General features: G+C 38.5%; 1 protein-coding gene across 1 annotated transcript in view; it reads right to left on the bottom strand.

The window, feature by feature from the left end:
- The window catches only part of Fife (regulating synaptic membrane exocytosis protein fife), a 121422-nt gene that overhangs the window by 65013 nt on the left and 33735 nt on the right, over positions 1-22674 (bottom strand). Inside the window, exons 4-5 of the mRNA XM_087350209.1 lie at positions 18569-18680; positions 7702-7861 (exon numbers count right to left, since the gene is read on the bottom strand). Of these exons, the coding sequence (XP_087206335.1) occupies positions 7702-7861; positions 18569-18680 (272 nt within the window). The remainder of the gene's footprint in view (positions 1-7701; positions 7862-18568; positions 18681-22674) is intronic.

Here is a 22674-nt window from a genome sequence, read left to right as displayed (position 1 = left end):
ATTACCGTGTGGATGTGTGTCGTGTGACCCAGTGTGCACACATTGAAGGATTGTAATTAACGCATGAGAAGATTAGACAATTACCGCCGCTGACGGTTGTGCCCGTGTAAGGTGAGAAATAATTTTTTTATTAAATTTTGAAACCGCACCATTCTTTTGTGTATACCCTGTATAATACTGTGTATGCAAAACATCTCTCTCTGCATTGCAAGCTGTAAAAGAAGTTACGAATTATTACGTCTGTAAAACTTCACATCCGATTTAACGACATTTGGTAGTTCTTACGTTAATTTGGCGCAGCCAGAACTAGTTTTGGCGTTGGGAGAATTAATTTACTCACCCCATGCACCCAATTCAGAGGCAGGGTCACCGGATTCCTATTTAATCACCCTACTTGCTTGTTAGGTCGCTAGCACATTCATTGTATGAATGCTGGTAACCATGACGATAATCACAATTTTCAACACTACAGGGAACGACTTGGGGCATAACTATGTATGAATAGGAAAGGAGCGGATTAAAAATTCGCTAGGCGAGAGAGAGAGAGAGAGGTAGCGAAGTCTGGCGTGGGTTGCGACTTAATTGAAATTTGACTGGAAGGGTGGGGAGGGGGGAGGGGGAGGGGGGGGGGTGCACGCTGAGGTACGAGGATCACAGAACAATTGAAGGTGCTATTGTGTGTGTTACTGTCTCCAGATTACTGCAATTTTTGCAGTCTGGAGGGCCACTTTGTTATACAATTGTTGTGTTTGCTAAAACCAAGAAAGATTAATTAAAAAGAAAACGATTGATTGCCTGTTTATGTAAATCTTATCTTCATTGATTTTCCTTCATCGTCAGAGAATAAATACATTTGGGGCCGTAACAGTGTAGATTTTTATAATGTTATCTAAGTATATTCAACTGAAAAACGTTATAGCACATATCTACCGATTAGTGAGAAATTGCATTTTCTCCCAGCATCTATTACCACACGAACCTTGAGGCCCTCGCCTTAAATGGTGGTTAGTTTTGCTTTCTTTTTAGACGTTTTCAAAGAATTATGTTGGTATTACTGCTATCAGGAGATTAAAACGTAACTCTAGTAGCGTGCTATTCATACTAAGTTCCATGAAAATTCGTCTATTGGTTTAAACATCATTAAGGGAGGATATAACAACGGACGAACGGGCAAACGGATGTGATTATGGTCTTCGATGCTGTACCGCAGTGCAGCCTTGCGGGTGGCTTCGAAAATTTCGGAGGAAATAAAACCCAATGCCGTGTTTGTAGCGTCATGCTGGTGTGATCTCTAAACTAGTTGCTGCTTCAAAGTTTGGGACAGATTATTACATGAAAGTGATCAAACTTAGCAGCCGAAGAGGAAGGTGGGAACAGTTTGCTTGCAGTATTAAATTTCCATTTCAGAGACCAGAACACGTGAGCAATGCTGATACTTCAAATGCTACTTGAATATGACCCGTGACTTTAATAATATATTTATTTTTAGGTTCTCAAGAAACTGAAAGAACTGTTTTCTGTTTGAAATTTCAGGTTCTCACTGCGGTGAAGAGTTGATGTCTTGGGTTGCGACGCTCTGAAGATGGAAGCAGTATATTCCTCCGAAACGATGGTTGAGGCGTTACAACCACACGACAAGGAAACGTTCTTTCTAACTGTCACTGTTGAATCGTGCTGTTGGTGATTTGTTTTCTTAGTTTTAATTGTTCTTGCTAAACACATTACATACACAACCGAGCCTCAGGGGTGAGAAACCAGCGACTAACCACCTGGACTAAGGCACAGCAATTTAATGTCAAGTCTCTATAGTACGCCACTAGAAGGCTCTGTTGTATAGCTCAGCGGTCCCCGTACCTCCACCACTGCTTTTCTATACAGTTTGTCCAGTATACGGGACGTAATGAGGATGCTGAATTGAACCGCGTTTCGCCCACACTCCAAGTACAATTCCTTCCTCTGGGTATTCCCAGACAAATGAACCTTATTCTGATAAATTGCTACAGAAGTCGTTATCGAATAACACTTGGTAAATAAATTACACTGAAAAACCCTCGGGTTCTATCATACGTCACAATAAATTTGCTATTGGCCCATTCAGGCTATTGTAATATATACAATTAGATGTCCAATTCTTTGTTCTCTTTTATTCTGTATTGTAGAAGCACCTGCCCGCATTTCAAAATAAATTGTGTGATCCATCAGTAACGAAACCGAAGGCTGAAACTGTTATGTAGGCTGACTGCAAGGTAAAACAGTTTTGTGTACTCAACCGTCTGTCTGTCTACCACTTGAAACAACGACATCGTCATTTCATTCGGACTCCACTTTAACCTTTTGAAAAGCGACAGCAGTTCACTTTAATGAAAAAGGTTCATAAAAAGATGGACAGAGACGAACATAACGTGCCATACTTAGGAACGTCCCAAAATGAGGAGCATTTATACAGAAACCGTGTCTTTCGGAGGAAAACGAAAGAATGCAACGTTACTGCTAAACACTGCTCCAGGAGAACACTTCCTGCACCTTACAAACAACAGATGATAAGACGAAGTTAACAGAATGGCGGAAAACAGAAAACAAACGAACAACTGACACACAAATGGAAAAGGACGGAACATTTTTGAAGATACATCAACAATGTGTGCTGCTTCAGAGTTATAAAGAGCCTGATACGACGACTCAGCTGACCTCTAGACAGAAATTTTTAAAATTGCAAGAGGGAGGACAAACGTCGATTGGATGCGAATTTTTTTCCTGTCGTTTAAACCCAATTTTACGACCTCGTACCTAAACCCTACATGTCAATTCTGGGACGTTCTTCGAAGCTACTGACACTCATTGCGGTGAATCCTCGATAACATTTCCACCAACATACTTTATTCAAATTTGGATATTACTGAAACATACACCAAATAACTGATACTTGTGGCATAAGTTTGCAAACAAAAGTCTCAAATCACAGCAAAATTGGTTGTTCTGGCGGCTAAATCTGGGCTTTGCAAAGAAGAGCTACCCCGTTGTCATGTCAACTGGTCTGGTGGTCGGTGAAGCACGAAGCCACTTTGCGTTCATAGATCGATTGGTCGATCAACCACTATGACGTAGTGACCACAGAGGCGAACCTGGTAGAGAAATAATGAAAAAAGGCCAAAGTGCGGTTCAACGTCAAGCTATTGATCACAATAAGCCGTACCGAGTGGTCGTCGTACGTATCATTTGTGTCTCACGACTGAGTGAACAAAAATATAAACTTCAGTTGTGTGTCTAACTTGAATGATATCCATTCATAAAGCAGACAGACAGACGGACAAACAAACAAACAAACAAAAACATTCAGAAGAAACTATCTTGAAATGTCAAATAATGTAGCAGGATGTAGGATTAAAAGGAAGAATAATTTCTGATAGCAGCTTAATAAAAAGTAACTGTAAACATTAAGGCAATTCACTTGTCATTGATAAACAAGTTTATTCATTAACCGACTAAATCGCAACTCAGTTGTATTTAAGGTTGTCTATTACGTATGATTCTCACTGTAGAACAGAATTATAGAACAGTTATTTGTTTGTTTACTCCTTTCTATATTCTTTTTACTAGCTTCATGTATACGAAGTGTCCCGTAAGATCCAGGTCGTAGGAGAACTCTTAATTTGAAGGAATAATGCAAATTGTAAAGAAGGAAAACGGAAAACTTGCCATAAACCACGTGTTTCCAAAGAAACTTTAGAATTTTTCAGCATTGCATGCTGTTACTGCGCTTTGTTCTTCGTCTTTATCAAGTATAAAAGTATCGCGTACGTTCATCATATTCACTGTGAATGAAATCTTTTCCAGGTTTATAAGTAATCAGTTTTGATGTTGTGTTAATTTGTGTTATCACGATTCAAATTCTTACGGACAATTTCTTTTATAACCACTGATGTGTTATTAGCACATCTTTATTCTTCAAACGTTCCACAAGTAAGTCTTTATGAATGGTCCCGGAGCGCTCCGGCGCATAAAATCGAACCGAGTCCCAGGACTATGGTGTGCGTTCGGATCATCCTAACAAAAGTCTTCAGAAGACTCAAAGACTATGCCTTTTATTTCGTTTCGGGTAGTCTTATATGATGGAAGTGCATTATTTAATCAAGGACATTTTCCCACTTTTCTCCCTTTTATTTGTCTTTAGCTCAGTGGAAATGCACAAATAAATGTACAAGAAACCATACTAGATATTCTGAGGACCAGGATATACGTTTACGTATTTTAAAAATTCAGCCGATGTATCAATGACAGGAAGTGGGAGGTGATACGCCGAAATGTAGCAGCGACTGACGTCAAACTTCCAGCTCCTTTCCTGTCGTCTAGGTCAACACGTTTATTCCATAAGAGCATTACCCGGGTCTGCTAAGACAAGCAATATTTCGACCGTAGACAAAGTAACGAGAAAGTTTAAAATTTGTACCCTTCATTAAAAATAATCAGGGTGGTCACATTGGAAAAGGATAAGATGGAACAGCCACACAGAGCGCGTCGACAATAATACATAGGAAATAATAATCAGAAGACCCGAGGAAAGAAGCCACTTGGACGATCTGGGTGTAGATGAGAGAATAATATTAAAATACATATATAATGAAAAGGATCTGAGGTTATGGACTGGATTCATCTGGCTCAGGGCAGGAATCAGTAGAGGGCGCTTGTAATAAACCTCCGGGTTTATTTTATGCCATTTTAATAATGTACATAACAGATAATAATTGTATGTAACACATATCAGACTACTAACCCAGCTATCAGTTCTTTAGTATGAATCGCGTGTTTCACTATGTAGATACATTTATCAAGGAAGATAGTGAAAAATGATTCTCTCTAGTTTATACTATACGTAGAAACTCATTATCTCTGCCACCCTTGTTTCTCCACTTACCTCAGCCATCAATGTAGCGGCCCCAGGGCCCCGACGTGTTCTTGAAGCAAGCGATCTCTTTGATATTAAAAACATCGACAAATTCTCTTCAACGTACAGCAAGTAGGCGGACTATTCCTGACTGCGAGGGATTCCTTCTGTATTTACTGACAGCCGACTTCAACTTTGATGTTTAGTTTAAAATATCGAATATCAGTCTTGTAGAGACAAAGTTCACATCCTTATTTTAACCTATGGTATTTAATTAAAGTTCATATACGTAGGCGAAATGTAAAATACCAAATAAATGTTACCTAGTTTGTCTACGCACCCAGTTTTGTTAGCTTAATTGATTTATATGTTACGGTCCCCAGGCAGTGCCCGCTCGTCCTTCTGACACAGGTAGGTTTAGTGAAGGTAAGGCATTTAGAAGTGGAATGGGTCGGATGAAAAGCGTCTAAACAATATTTGAAAATTTAGTCCGTACCGCGAAGAAAACACAGCGCGTATCCGATACAAAGATTGCTGGTTATGTTAAGGAAGAAGTCGCCTTTTAATCTAAAATTCATATACGAAACCCAAAAATACACACTCTGTGCATTCGGAATTATTCGAACACTCGACGCCAAGAAACCTATGTAGACAAAGAGTGTCGTGAAATAACCCATTAACCTTTGTTTCAGAGGTGCTTACTGCCTTCATCATCAGGGAGCCCAACTTAGTTTAAATTTTTTTAAAAACTATATACACCAGCTTCCTAGATCCTGAAATTTTACAACGCATCAGTGTCATATATAAAGTGAACACTTGTTAACACAGCTGTATGTCCATACATATTTGTCACAGCCATTACAGCAAAAGCATATCAAACTCAACAACTTTCGCCTTTGTTAAACTAATTTTGTTTTAGAACATTCAGTGTAACAAAATTTATGTAGCACACTGTACGTCATACTGTAGCGTTAGAAATCGAAACCAACAAGAGCTATTTCATTTGTCGATTCGCAACAATGCCAGTCTCTTTCATTTGTTTCCTCTATCAAGCTCAACTGTCCACTTGACTGAAATCGATAAAGCTTGAATCCGCAACCAGTCAAAATCAAGTTTCTATCCATTTGTTCAGTCCACCAAAAATTATAGACATCTTTATTTTTCATCAGAAATGTCTTCACTCTAAAGGGCGCACAGTTAAACAAAATGAAATAAAAGTCAGAGAATAAGACGGAAAGATAAAACAATGCCACTTGAAACTGGTCAGAGAATAACGAAGATATTTTTGTAGAACGAAACAACCAAGGAGGGCTAAAAAGGAAAGAAACAAAATAAAAAAAACAGGGAAGAAACAGACATGCAGAATCATGTAACGTACCAAAACAAGAGAAATTTAAGTGCATTTGTGCTCTTCTATCGGTCTTCCCTATAATGCACAATATCTTCCAGAATTTGCTGTAACAAAGGCTTTTAAAACAGTTCGAAACAGTAAAATAAATTATCATGGCAAAATCCTTAAGCGAAACAATAAAATTCGGACGTCTTTATTAAGCAGGACTGAGGTTTTAACTGCGGTATCGGGGCGGGGGGGGGGGGGGGGGGGTTAAGTCACTTACCGCCCCGATGATGGAGGCAGCATGGATCTCTAAATAGCTGGCAAACTTCTACCAGACTACAAGCGCTACAACCCAGAAGACAGCCAAAAACATCATTATCCATGCCTACTTCTTATGTTGTTACATTGTGATACGACTGGAACAGAATGCCGCAGTTAAAGTATTAGGTCCCTCATCAGAGGGGGTCAGACTTATGACTGAGGTTACTCGTTGTTTTCCTCAGGACCCCAAGGTCAATATTTAAAAATGAACCATAACCGATTTCTTTATATCTGCATGATGCAGTTCCTATTTATAATTGTATGAAAAAAACTATGTTTTTAAAGCTTTTTCTTTTAAATTAACTCGTAGGATATAAAATAAGACGCTGAAGTGGGGAAACACTGATTAGGGAACACATCACATGATGATATATTCTGGATGCATTAATTCACTAGGCAAACAAAGATTAAAATGCTGTGTTGTTCTTTTCGCATGTGGAACTTCGTCGCCCACAATAAGAGAAAAATGAAGCTGAGAGAGTTTGGGAGCAGGGAGGAGAGTATTTGGACATATGAGGGATAAAATGGCGGAACGCTGGAGAAAATCGAATAATCAGTCTACTCTGTATCCTTCACCAAATGTTAGTAGGATATAGGACGATCAAATTAAGGAGAATGAGATTGGCGTGGCATGCAGCTCGCGTGGGGGCGGTTAGAAATTCGGTTTTAAAGTGTGAATATAAATTTGATTTGTTAGTATTTTCAACAAATATGTATTCGCGGCTTGCCACATTTTCAAAGGATTAAATAAAGTATCTTTGTATTATGATTATACCCTGCATTCCGGTAAGCCTATAACCCATAAAATGAGTTCAAACTATGATTCTTCGCCGCTATTGATATATTATATTTTGTTCGATATACTAAATAATATACATACATGTTGCATATTAAAACAATGTTTGGACTATGCATGTTTAGAGCAGATACAGACAGGCGAGATCTGAGATCCTCAAGGCGACGAGTATGAAGATGACTATGTTGCCGACGGTTCAGGTATGCTCACTGCCTCCGTCATGAGGGCAATCGCTCTGATGAATTTTTACGAGACTACTGCACGCCGAAACATTCCACAAAACGATTAATTCCTGGAGACTGGCAGTGTTGTATTCTGCCTGAAAGACCTAACAAGTTCCAAGCAGAAGGCAAAGAAGTGGCTTACCTCGTCCTGGTTCTCATCCAGTTTGGAGTACGACGCGCAGTCCTCGCAGACCTTCTGCTGGCACTCGTAGCACGTGCGGAAGAAATCGTTGGGTTTGAAGCTCTTCAGACAGACCCTGCAGCCTCCTGTGCGACAAGGGGACTTTGCAGTCTCAGATTTCCTATAGACACACAAGAGGGCGTCGTATGATTCTGAGTCCAGGCAGAAATTATTTTCTTAAAAAGAATTAACTGCTTGATATTTGTAATGGTGACGTGCCGTGTTTTCCTTGCTGTACGGGCTGAATTCTTAAATAATACTGAGACAGGCTTTGGCGTCAAAGGGTTAATTAACTCCATGACGCAGAGCTCGTCAAGAAATTCCTCGGATTTTATGGAATTAAAGCAAATAAAAAAGAAAAAGACACAAACTAAATTTATATTCTCAACTATAAAAAAGGAAAGATCCGGAGACAAAAATATTATAAAAATGTAGGAAAACAACGTAAAATGGAGACAGAATAAATATTCAAAGTGGCAAAGACGTAATACTTATAACTGGCTGAAATAAGAGGGGGGGTCAAATAGAGCAACACAATAGACCATCTTTAAAACACATTTCTACCCTTAGATTAATACGCCTGTTTGACCGCCTTCGTGTACCCATGCATCGGAGAGGAAAGTTTAACTCGCCAGTTTGAGCAAACTACCAATCAACCCTAAGCAGGACACAGGCCTATTGCAGCGGCACGAACATAATGTGGTGGAAAAACCCACAAATCCATTATTTTAGAAAAGTCATATAATTTCCATTGTGGGGTATTTTATCATTGCAGATCCCTGTTACCTGTAACACATTCCTATTATATAGCGCAATTTTACTCACATGTGATTGAGGACATAGTACGTTTTTCGTTGGATCACACGAACAAACTGAGTATATTTAGTTCTCTTCATGTATATTATGTTATCTGAAATATCCCAATTAGTTTCAATCAACTTAAAACACAATACAAAAAATAAATACGAATATTTTGGGCTTCATCCCCTCGTTCCAAGCTGCGGTTCTAAAATAGAAATTGTAACCGAAATATATCCACTTTAATAAACGCATACAATACGATAAGACCAATAAAATAGTTAACAAAAGCTCAACTAGTTAATAGTAAAACGCGTTTCATTTTAACTACATTGTTCTGCTGCCCTAATGCTGATATGAATATGAAGAACTTCAACATCCACACGGTCGTTTTACGTAGCGTTTAAGTGATAAGAGAAACGAGATACAAAAGGTCTATTCGTTTGCAAAAAGAAGCAGTGTCGCGTACTTGCTGCCTCTAATCGTGTTTTTCCGTTAGAATTCCTTTTTTAACTGCAGGGATATGCAACCTGCGAGGAATGTCCTGCCCAACTCCGTGGAGACAGCAGACTGAAATGTGTAGGCGGATGATGAAACGTCTCTTTTTTAAAAGGCTGTCTTCTGGCTTGTAGCGCCGTGTAATTTGGTAGTAGCTCTACGACCCAGAAGACAGACAACTTTGTACTCACCGCCGTGAGAACTTCAAATCTTACGTCTCCTTTTTAACTCTATACCTTGTTTCTTTTTTTTTAATTATTTAATTATCCTGTCTGTTTGTTTCTTTATCTTAGTTCCTTCCTTCCTTCCATCCCTCCTTTGTTTTGCTTGTTTCTATTTGTTTATTTTCTCCTTTCTTTTGGTTCTTACTTTACTTCTTCATTAATTTTCCGACTTTCCTTAATTTTATCTTTTCTCTTTAAAATTGCTTGCCCTTTGTATCGTTCTTTAATTTTATTCAACACGCTTGCGGTAGGCAGACTCATTATATTTTGTGGTTTTATTTAATTACGTGTTATTTAACGACGCTGTCAATAACTCAACTTACAAAATACAAAATGATTAGATTATTAATGAATAATCGATTGAAATGGATGCAGACGGAAACAGTCGTGTCCTAATTTGAAGAATTATCTTGCAATTTGACTGGAGGAGCTGACAGAAACCATGAAACGCCTAAATCCGGATAAGTGGTTTCCAGGTTGAGATCTAAACCCGGGACCTTCTAAATACGAAGCAGGAGTGCTAACTCCTCGGCCACGCGTTCGGCCGCACACTGTTATGAGACCTTGTAGAAGAACGAAGTCCAAGGTATGAATAAATGAACAATTTTCTAAGAAGTCTGACCATTTCAGACACAATTTATCAAGAAGAAGTACGATTTTTTTTGCACAGAAACGAATTTTTGAACATCGTAGGATGGAGACGACAGAAAAATTACTTTGTCTTCTTTCTCTTTTCCTTATTCCCCTTCTATATATGCATCGTTCGGAATCCAGGAGGGCTGGCGAGGCGTGGATAATGATTAACCTCTCTCAATATGCCTTGCAGTGGTCAAGGTGAGCAGTCTGTTTTCATAACGTCAGAGAAGAAATAGGTTGCTGAATAACTATTTCCCATGACATTCATTTCTAAACACATCCATTTTCTGTTACTTCACATTTCACCATGAAAGAATAATAACGTAAGAACAGCTCACAAATCTTCCTGAATCCAGGCAGAGTTAAAATATTTTGCAACGACAGAAACAAATCAACCTATATACACAAATAGCATGTTTTAAGAGGAGATGGAATTCGGAAAATGCTTTCCTCCATTCAGATTATAAATTTTATCTACCGCGTCCTGTGTAAAACCATTACGATTAAGACGTACAAAAGCATAAAGTTTGTATTTATATATCTGGGAAACTACGTATATTAAGACAATCACACAGTCTGAGGATGTACAAAAAATTTCTGAGAAAAATATTTCGACTTACGAGAGAGAAAGTAACAACCTATTTTTATTAAAGCGATTAAATCAATGAGAACTGGGTGAACGAGTTATGTAGCATGCATCAGTGGGAGGATAATATTAAAAGGTATCTAAAGAAATAAATTGTTAGGATGATGATAAAACATATCATTTAATATCGGCTCCAGGGCCGTGTATATTCAGTTTAAAAATTACAAAACCACACAATTCTTACATTACTCATTGCTTTATTCGTAATACTTCATACTTTGGTGATATTATCACAACTGTACTTTTCTTATAGCTCACAAAATGCTATTTCCAGCCACGGTTTAGACAGCACGTATTAGTTTTCCTTCTGTTAAGATTTGGTTACAATTTTTGTGCTACGCTGCGCAGCATTCTGTTGTTTCCTTCGTACGCGTATTTCCCAAACAAACCGCCAGCTTTCTTACATACCAGCGTCTCTTTTACTGCCCACATCATTATTTTCTTCTCCAGTGCAGAGCCGCCTACAGTCTATTAGCGAGAGAATGTGAACGAGCTTTATTCACCTCTGGTCTGGATTTCATTCAAAGAAATGAATAGAAAAATGAAAATTACATGAGCGTGAGCGACCGTTACGAGCGGCTAGTTAACGGTGGCGGCGGAAATATCGGCCGAGCTGAAAACATTTATCTCAGGTCTCAGTTCTGGGCATTGGTATAAGTAGTGCAGATGACTCCACGCTGCGACTTACGTAAACGTTCTGTTTGAGCTTTAAGATCTTTTAATAATTCTATTCAAGTATTTCATTTCTTGAGATCAAATGCGTTTTGAATGACTAGCAGATCACCAGCAATTTCCTAGAATTACGACTGCACTCACATACGAAGGTGTTTGCCTCCTTCTCTTCCAATATTTCAGTGACAGAGAAAGGTGCAGTTTTCCTTATACATAGGCCTGTATCTTCCCACCTTAGCGAAGCAAACAAACAAACAGCAGCACACAGCATGTATTTCAAAGCACGTCGCTGCTATGTTTACCAAGAATCGCAAGAGCGATTCTATTTAGAAAAGGATATACATTGAACATTTTCCTCATCCATCTAGAGAACAAGCTTTTCTTTCAACATCTATGACGCACATTCTTCCTGCAATCCGTAAGCCTACTTGATTTATATCAACACGGGCACAACAAGAATATTTTATAGTTTTACCCCCCCCCCCCAATAGCACAAACGTGGACCATAGAATATCACATTATTAATTGATAGTACAGTACATATGGAAAAACGCACTTGGAAGAACTCTGACGAGGACGTTTTTCATAGAAATGGAATTTTCTTTAATTAATCTCAAGTTGTTCCGTCTGTATCTCTGTTTCAATACTTTTGAACGTAAACTTCTATTCAACTCATTTCGTTCCAGATTTCTAACATGTTATACAAATTTACGTAAACATTTGTGAATTTAACATTACCTTCATTCATGACCTCGTTGCTGGAGATTCAAACGTTGTCCTTCGGTCTGTGACTCGTCAGTTCAAGAACTTGAGTACCGCAGTCAAAACGCTAACAGAACAAATGGCCCTGCATGTCTAACGCTAGTCGTAGGACGCAACCGTGTTATATACAGCTTTTACATCACACACAGCTTCCGAAGATAATATTGTTTTATAACAAAATACTCACTCCCAACTAGCGTCGAGGTTAAGAATGATTAGGAGCTATACTACTCTCCCCCAAGCGCCTAATGGCGTATAGTGCAACAGCTTTAATTCTTTTTATACAGTAATACTTGAAAGTGTTATAAATAGAGCAATGGATGTGATAAGAAAGGTATAGCGCATTTTATACATCAATGACATGCACAGATACTTAATGACAGTTTCGTACGCCTCTTCAATATTCGCACATTAGTCACAGATAAGTGCAAAAACAATACCGAAAGTTTAAATTTGTTACTTTCTGAAGAACAAATAGCAATACTCAGAGTTCCATGGTTTGATGAAAATTATATAGATATTTTATTCTTCGAAACTATGAGTTTTATCTCAGGAAAGGTACAAATTCAGCCGAGGATTTATTGTCAATTTTCCGTGTAATACTGTACACACAACCCCTGACAAATAACAAACCTTATCTTTCTGTCCAGCAACTGACAACAATGGTGAGTTGAATCACGTGACCACGTGACCCAGCGTTCTTCCTTGTCAGGAGTAGATGGAATTTAGTTTGTCTTGTGGTTTCAGTAAGTTCTTTATTGACGGAACCAGGGTTTTGTTTGCAAAAGACGGAGGAGGAAAACGCCAGCAAATTCGCTGGCAACATCCAAACATTTTGAAAAAAGAAGACTTCCAAGCTGCCAGTAAAATTCGAATATCAATGTAAAGATCGAAACAATGTTGTGCTGCTTTATTGATATCAAAAATTCATTTAAGATTTCTACTCAGAAGTTTTGTACGGTTTACGTGACACCATTCCCCAAACAACAACAAATCTTTGGCCGGTTAGATAGATTTTTCATTACGCGCAAGTTTGGATAAAAGAATTTTTTGATTAAAAATTCCAGTGTAGAATCATCCGCCGTAGTAGCATATAGCATGACTTTGCACTGTTTTACGTTTATTTATTTCCACGTATCAATCTTATTGGCAGACAAGTTACTTCTCTTTATTAGCCATTGCACTCATTACTGAAAGCTTTTAGAAGCAGGCTTCAAATTAAAATAATTACGATCCACTTGTCGTTTGTACTGCACTGCGTTAGTATAAAACACAGCTTAACCAGAACAGGAAAAGTAAGTTTTGGACAAAGAAAAATACATATTAATGATTAACAACTGCGACATTCCCTGTAGAAGTCTCATATATTATGGTCACAGCGTTGCATTGTGTTCGATGACGTTACGAGCCCCTCGCAGAGGAGGTGCACTTTAGCTCCGATGCGCTGTTCACATTACTCAGAGATAACATCTTCTCCGGAAACAACAAAGCGTAATTGTTCGGTATTGTTGACTTTTTCCACATCCTATCGTCATCTGACTGTCTTATGGATCCATGGAATGTAAATAAATTATTATTATTATTATTAATAATATTCCACGTTGCTGTGATGTTCCCACGTTATAAACACACGCCGGCGGCCATCTTGTTTGTCATGAAAGCAGCACTAAATATAAATACCTCCCACCGGACGGTGGCAGTGCGTTGGACGACGATAATTCCACTCCTCAAATTCCGACGATAGATTTCTACATTCAAAAAGGGCACACGGAAAGTCCGGAATTTTACAGGCTTTCAGGAAGTAACATTTGCAGAACAAGAATAACTCAGTTTTATTACTATGTCATGAAAAACCTATCATTAGGTCATATGTAGGGCTAGCCGAATCCAATCCGCACTTACACAGTACTTCTCTAAAACTAACTAACACACTAGATGGCTTACCGAACCCGAAGGTTCATCAACGAATTAACCAAAGCCCTCCACCGGACCCTGTCCTGGGCCAACAAAATCCAGTCTCCTTCAACTCCTATCTCCCATAAATCTACTTCTCTAAAACACATTTTAATATTATTCTCCCAACTACAATAAGGTATTATTAAGATTTTCTAGCCAAAATGTCGTATTTTCACGACTACAAATAAAATATCGCTGCCCCTCTGCTAATTACGTGGCCAATGAAATTTTAATTACGAAAGAATACAAAATATGTCGAATCTTCATGAGTCTGGAAAACGCCAGAATTTAAATAATATTAATGCCATACGGGACAAAAAACTGCTTTCTATACTTTCAGCATGTCAATTAGTACTCAAGTACAAATTCATAAAACATTTAACTGCAGTCGAACAAGCACTGCATAACTATAACGCAAAGGGAATAGTGAAAAGAGAGGGTAACCGAATTAGCACAGCCGGCTGAGCAGTCAGAGCAGTGCAACCGTCTCAGCTTAGGTGAATTACAAACCAATTTCACAGAAGACTGCTCGTCGGTACACTGATTTTGTGCCTACGTCAGTACAGACACACAATGGACGCAGATGCACACGTGGGCAGTTTCAAGATATCCTTAAAAATACATTGTAACGGTAGTTTCCTTTTAAAGATTTTCATCTTTGAGAGTGGTCTGTGTTCCTTTGTGCCAGAATCTATTCTTTTGTGAAACGAATGACGTGACGAAGAGACATAAGCTCACAGGAAAATCTAGTGTAGCATCTGAAGCAGACCCGCGGGGCCAAAATCGACATCTTCACCGACATGAGTACATAAAATCTCACCCACTTCAAATTTCATGAGCTGGAAAGATAAATTCATTTTTCTCGTGCTTTGCTGTCTAAAGACGCACGTGATTACTATACTGTCCGAGTACGCAAATCTGAACTGTTCGCCGATTTTCACGAAACATGTCATGAATATCACCCCAACCTTGTTCTGTTTAATTTACAACAATCAGTAATAACAACATGGTGGATGAGCGAAATTGAAGTGGGAGCCAGATAAAAATTACTTCGTGAAACATTAAAAAGGAAATGAGAATTAGAATGATCCTACTTCCTAACAATTTAGTAACAGGTCACAAGGCCCAAATTCTGCATGAATTAAAAAGTAATAGTAGAACAAAGTTGAATATACTGTTACAGAAATACACAGTTTAAATGGACAAAAAAGACAGTACAATCCTTTTGCACAAATTACAGATCGTCAACGCTTGTACCAAAAAAGGGACTTCGTAAGTACGGCTGCCTTAAAATATTATCCCTTTGGATCAGGTAAAACATATGTAGTGCATTTCTGTATGTAACAAGTTCAGAAAGCATTCTCTGCGTAGTAATGTTGGAGAGCAAATGGAAATTTTCCACAAATAATGGGTTTGGACTCGCATTGAAACTCGGAAATCCAAAAGATGTTTTTAAAGTACAGCCGTCTCGTGGTTACGACGAATTGAACAGCCTTCATCACCAAACTTTCTGACCAGTCGTCTACGTCGTACAAAAGCCATCACGTGACAAACGTGGGAGTATGGAAAGCGGTTCAGCTTCACAATGAAACACCATCTTCCGAGGGATAAGAGGGAGAAAAAAGAGACGGCACGCTATGAGACAGAAGTAGGGTGAATTCTGCTCCCAAGGAAACAACAACTTTTCATCAAGAAACACCGACCTCTGTTTCAACAACTGTCACGAGTCATAATTTTTATTTCAAAGCGACACCATTTCCACTGGGGAAATGTTAAGTTCAGTAAAGTACGTGACCACAAGCTTAAACGTGTTCACACACAACTGCCTAAATGTACTTCCACGTGGCTCACGTTGGGACCTGCGAATCAGTTAACAACCAACGCGTCTCCTCCGTCCTCTATTAAGTTAATAAAATGTTAATGTCTACCTAGATTATGTTATGAAGAGGCCTGTCCAATATCCGGTATATCCAAAAAAATTAAAATTTCATTAGTCAATTAATTATCCCAGCTAATGAAGTCCTCTTTCTACAGACACGTCGGATTTTACGAAATCTGCCGACGCTCAAAGAAAATGAACCAGTCACTCAGTCTGTAACTGCGATACTAAGCGTTACATAACGAAACTGACGGACACACAAAAAAGTGCAGCGGCGAGGGCAGAATTAAAGAAAGAATTTAGTTTAAGCATAACTCATATCTGTTGTCGCGAAAATTTGGTTGGTAAGCCTGGAGGGAAGAGACCAATAAGACGTAGGCGTGGATGGGAGAATAATATTAAGGCGGATTTTAGAAAAACTGCTAGTGGCTGTGTGAGGCCTAGATTCATCTGGCTTACGACTGCTATCAGCGGATGGCTGTTACAAATATCGCAATGAATGAACCTTCGAGTTCCATAAAAAAGCTGAGAATTTACTGAAACACAGAAAGAAAGAAAGGAAACAAAGAAAGTTAAGGAAAAGGAGAAATAGAAAAGTTAACAAATAAACTAAATAGAATATTACCATACTTTTAATTGTGTATTAGTAACAGAACATCAATGTTTAAATGAAACAAACAGCTCAGCTCACATTGCGTTTCCCATTTAAAACTGAAAAATCATGAAGGAATAAATGGAAATGACGAGCGACTGAAAAACTAATCGACAATAAGTGAATATGATACCGACGCAATTGCAATTCCATAAATGGTTACGACAGTTGGTATGGTACAGGAAACAAAGACCATATACAATCTATTGGGTTAGTTAATTGCAGCTGAATTCGGTGTTATTTATAGCTATTATTTTTTTTTTACGCAGGGCGGATTACTGTTTGAGCAGGACGTGCTACGTGCCGGGATCCAGATCGCAGAGCAGATCTAGGATTGTCCAATATCCATAAATGATTCATTAGTTGGTTCGTTGTACGGACGAATGGCGCGTGCAAGAACGACTTACGAGCATGCTGGACAGTGGGAATGGCGAGTTAATAAACACTGTATGGTACCAGATAATTAAATTGACATTAACTGCACAACTCCCTGATACAGAGTCCTTCTTGAGAGTCTGTGAACATTTTTTGGAAAAGTTTGTGATTACGCAGAGAGATTGCTCAACAACTGAGGACAGCGCTCTAAATGTCTTTAATTTATTTATCGTATTTATTTGACTCATTTATTCTTGGCTTATTCAACGAAACCTTCAAATTATTAGATCAATATCGTCGAATGAAAAGTTTATTATGAATAAAAAACTAGGAAATGTTTGGTTGTGACCAAACTCAAGGCACTACTCAAAATGTTGCCCGGGGAGGGGGATCCCCGAAACCTGAGTTCAGATAATCGGTGTCCTGACAGAAATATCCTGAAACTTCAGAACAGGAAGTAGGAATACCAACACTCGAAAGGGATGTTAAATGCTGGCCTTCACATTTCTGTAGTTGCAGATAACATCCATGTTGGATCTACATCAAGTGTGACAGTTTTCAAGTGGTACGGATTCGGCCGATAGCGCGCCCTGGTGGGGATTTAGTCAATGTTGACCGACACGCTTCTTACTACAGCGCCTACGCCATATGTGATGAATGGTCCATGGCTCGTCAGTAAGTCAACAAGGTCTACATAAAGTTCAAGAGGCCGGGCTGTAACATACTGAAGTGAGCCTTATTGGTGACGTTACCTCACATTTCATTGCACAATGGGTGTGACCGTATACATAGAAATGAGCGCAAAGAATTGGAAAGAAGATCGGGTGGGGCTGGAATTGTTTACATTAAAGGAGAAGTACCGAGCCAGAAAATGTGTGAAGTTCTTGCCCAATTGCACTTGTGTCACGAATATTGTCTGGCATTGTCGGAGATGCAACAATGTCTTCATATTTTTAAGAGTTTCGAAACTATTAGCAGTTTTCTGAAAACTAATTGAAGAAAACTTGATTTAGAATTTCGTTTGCGAGAACGCACGCAGCCGGACGAGTGGGACGCACCTCCCGTAAAGACCGGCTAGTCCGTAATATAAAAGTTCATTCTACGGTTGCGCTGTCAAAGAAACACATTCTTATCTTGTAATTCACGTGCGTACACTTTCTAAATACCGTACAGAAACAGAGAAAAATAATAATTCCAATATATACGTGCCCCTATTCTTCCAAACATATACTTTGAGCAATAAATGATTGAAAACTTTACTGAGGAACGTACTGGAAAGTGTCTACGTGGTTAACCGAGAATGTCGTAATAGCACAACAAAAGATAGATTTTAATACGACAGAATTTGAAAATCGATAGTCGTTGGAACTGGCTCAGGATCGTGCGCATTGGTGGTGTTGAGCTGTAGTGTTCTAACCAGGCTTAATTATTTAAGGAGATTTCCCATCCCCGATTTGTCTCCTGAGTTGTCTAGATCTGAAGGAAACAAATTCATAGAAAATTTTTACCATACATGTAGGAATCGTTTTAAAATTGATCTTAAAGAAATTACATCAGGTTGTGGAGTAAATTGAACCTTCATATTTTATGAAATACGCGAAACGTCTTGACTAGCAAAACGACTACTACTTTTTTAAAGGACTCTACTCCGTGGGGTTAGTTACACACATTGAAAAATCCCGCATTAGTATTTACGTGCGAGACACAGAACAATTGAACTCGGTACTTACTGTTTGTTGGCATTGCAGTCTTCCGTCTTTATTGACTGAGTTGTTTTTTCATCGGTCGGCGTGGAGGCAGAGTCAGACGCTGCCGGTTGTCTACCTGGTGACAGCTTCGTAACTGCAAAAAATACCGTGACTGAGTCAGGAGGAGAAACAAAGTGGAACTCACTTATGGGAGGGGTTTATTTGCTACGAGGCGAACAGACCTCAAAGAAGATGCACGTTGTTTGGAAGCATCCTGTAGATCCAAAACATCTAGGAATAAACGAAAATACTCAATTCTATTGGTCAAATTTCACCATAAGGTCACACAACTGAGTAATGACAAAAGTAACTTCCTAAAAATATATAAAGTGTCTTAGAACACAAATTCAACGTTACGGAGAGACATACTGCCTTCATCTAAAGAAGGATTGAGGGCTGAAAATGGGGACAGTATGTTTATCCGAAAAGCTGGTCTAACTTCGTCCAATAATGTAACATCTTAAAGTAACAACACACTTTTCCACCGAGAAATTTGTCTGAAGCGTAACGCATCTGACTTCTATACGGGAGTACCAATTCGAATCTCAGCGGGTGGTCAGTCCACCGACTATCCTGACTGAGATATCTCGTTATTTTTCTGCCTCTGTAAACTTCAGGATACTGGACTGATCAAATCCTTTCCAATGAACAGAACGCGACCATCCTAAGTATCACTCTACGTTAACTAGCCATTGTAGTTGATATAATGTTGTTACATCAACTATGATTCATACATAAATTTTTCCGATCACCAGGTGTCAGGGAACTGACGTAAAATGAAAATTCAGAAAGATTTTCGTTCATAAATTTTAGAATTGATCTTCTTATGTTTTAAAATTAATCTTATGACTTCACAACTATAGGTAGGTTACAGAACCGTCTCTCTGTTTATAACATAAAGAATTTCCTTTAACTTTTGAAACGATTTTACAAAGGTAAAGTTAGTTTACAACTTTACGAAGAATTGTTTCGAAAGAAGTTTATGTTCCTTACTTTACAAGTAACATATACTTCTTATAAAAAGTCAATAAAATGTGATAATAGATCCAATCCATTCGACAATAAAATGAATAAATTATATTAACTCTATAAAACATAAGACAGAACTTCCCCTTGTCTAAGCAGATGTTTACTAAACTTTCAGATTATGATACCCATAAAAGCACAATCTTTAAAGCTGTTCTCATTTCTTGATGAGTCTGAATTGATATTGGACATTTACAAACATTCCTATTGCACAGCCCTCCAACTACAAATCTTGCTGTTATTGTCACAGTTAACGTATATAATGAAATTTAGCTCATGTGTTGCGTACATGGCTTGTGTGTGAATATGTAATGATGTCACTGGTGTATATGTGAGTACAGATTTTTCAATAAACACCGTACAGATGGACTTAGTTTAATTCTTTACGAACTTGAGAGATACTGAATCAATCATATTATTAAAGACGATGTGCACTGATACAGGGTGGCTTATTTATGTTCTTAGTTGTATCACAGAAATCAGTTGTGACCGCATTTGATCATGTGTCCACTGGAGGACACTGATTGGCACTGATGAAAATGTTTTCGTACCGGAGAAGTTAAAATTAAAAACTACATAGGCCCAATGCTGACTGGAATATAATTTACGAAACACTTCTGGTGTAATACAAAATTAGATAGCCTACAGAGATTGTTTGTGACATTTAAATGTACCAATAACAAGCCTGTACTTATGTATCACGATTACACACACGAGTCAATACAAAATGTGTTACAAAGTACACATATCTACACCAGATACGTTTAAGAATACGATAAAGCAGTTGTTTCTGTACAGGAATTAAGCCAATTGAATCAGAGTAGAAATTACCTGTAAACAACCTTTCGAAGCTGAAACTCATCAAAATATTTAAGAATCCAGACAGTACCAGAAAATAAAGAAGCACTATTCCATTACAAAAATCATCTGGCTAAAGTTGTTTAAGTAAATAATTCCTTTTTACAGCAAGAATCATACAAAATCCATACACACAAAACGTGGAGTTACTGACTTAAAAGAATCTGGTTTTAAAATGTTAAATTTGGCAGGAAAATACAGTAATTGCAGAAATTCAGCATCCAGATGTACAATACTGTAATAAAATCTCTTGAGAATAAAGTATAGCTTCAGTGTCTCCTCTCGACAGCAGAAAGTAATAAATATTACAAAACCCCTTCCTTCCAGTCGCCTGTTGTATTTTCTTTTTTTACGGAAACCGCTTAAGGGACATGAGTCACTTCTTAGAATTTCTCTTCCTCGTCTTCTATTCTCGTGGAAGGTGCGTAACAAACTTAGAATTCACTGTCATAAGGAGGGTTGGAGTTCAGATGTCATGTTTACGCTACAGAAGAAATTAAAATAAGCATTTTAAAGGCAACAATGAACAGTACACAGCTGTGTTCTTTAATCGGGAAGACAGGACCTTCCCGTTTTACTTATTTCTTACGTTTTCAGTGGTGCTCATACACTGACAAATCGCAAGCTTAAAATTTCAAATTACGTCATTGGAGTTTATGATAGGATTAAACTGTCTGACAGGAGATCGAACACAGAAACAGCTGAGAGAGAATACCACCTACAATCAGCTATAAGGCTCACACTACAGTAGCCTACTTTACAGGAGCAAAGAGGAAGTGACGAAATTAAGGAAGCAGGCATCAGAATTATCAGGCGATCAGCAGTGTGAGTAAGGAGTCGTAATCCAATTTCCCGCAGGCTGTCTCTGCCTCCATCATCAGGGTTGAATGAGGGAGAGCCAGACTCCGAAATGTCATTCTCACACAGCTGGTCGCCTGAGAAGAACTCATTTTATTCGGTCGCCGCGAAAGCTTTGGATAATAGGAAGGAGAAATACCCCCTTATGGAACGGGGGTGACGAGGTGGAGAGGGGGCTTTTTTGTAGACAGCAAGGGTGTTGTAAGGAAGATGCAGTATTTCTTGCAACAGCTGCAGAGGCATCACGCCACCTGTGTCACTGTTATCAACAAATGTGTCGGTCACAACCGTAAAATTTTCGATTTCCTCCAAAAACTCTAAGTTGTTTACCCCCCTCCTTACAATCTTCTAGACTATAAGACATTCACTTCCTGCAAACAAAAGGGGGGGGGTAGAGGACTTGAAAACATAAAGAGGAAAACAAAAGTAAATTCAATTCTGCAGGGAAGAGTTCATACGCCACAAACTTTAGCTTGAGGATATAAAAATATTTCACTCGCTACCACAGACGCTACAGAATGCTCCATAAACGGGTAAAAGGAAATTAGTGACGAGCACGGCTGTCTTCTGGGATGTTGCGTCGTGTCTTAGACACACTGACAGACGTTTCAGAATAAATCATTGCGTTCATCATCAGCGCAATGTCTATCAAACTACATCTCACAAGACAGCCATCATAATATCCGTCGCCATAAAAATCTAAAACCTCACAAATCAGTTTTTTTATTACTGCTTGAAGTTATTCGTGCTTTTCCTCGGCCCTTCAAATAAATGGGGTAGTAGATAGACCACGGCTAATTCCTTCACATTATTTTCCAATCCAATATTCACAACCAACTTTATGCGTACTGATGATAAGTGCTCCATATCAAATCCCATCACGACTCCGCTGTTTTTTTTTTGTCAGACTCAAATTCTTTCAAAAGAAATTCACGGAGTTTTAGAGACGGAAGCCAAATACGTCATTATGTCACAAGCTCATTTCAAGCGGTCCAGTACCGAAAATAGCTCTCGTATAGTCACTCCCTTGTTGACAAATTCCATTTCACTGTGATTAAAACAAAATGTCCGATATGGTGCTTAGCACTGCATAATTCTTAATTTTCTTACAAAACAAGTATGGTACAAACTTTCTCAATGTGTGGTCTAGATTATCAATAAATTACAAGGTTGCAAGACAATGCATTAACTTCAACTAATTCCTTTTGAGAAGCTAGAAATGGTATGCTAAGAAAGTCAAGAAATTCCCCACCTTTAATGGAACGTTTATTACCGTGTTCACAAGAGTACACCACTGGTTTATTATCCCCAGCTGGATGAAACCAATTGTTTCCTGAAAATCGATT

The sequence above is a fragment of the Zootermopsis nevadensis genome, unplaced genomic scaffold (assembly GCF_977971745.1).
Source record: "Zootermopsis nevadensis isolate Lab colony 2312 unplaced genomic scaffold, Znev_1.0 Znev_ptg000017l, whole genome shotgun sequence".
In the NCBI taxonomy this organism is placed as follows: domain Eukaryota; kingdom Metazoa; phylum Arthropoda; class Insecta; order Blattodea; family Termopsidae; genus Zootermopsis; species Zootermopsis nevadensis.
The sequence above is the reverse complement of the archived record's forward strand: the minus strand, read 5'-3'. Positions and strand labels throughout refer to the sequence as shown.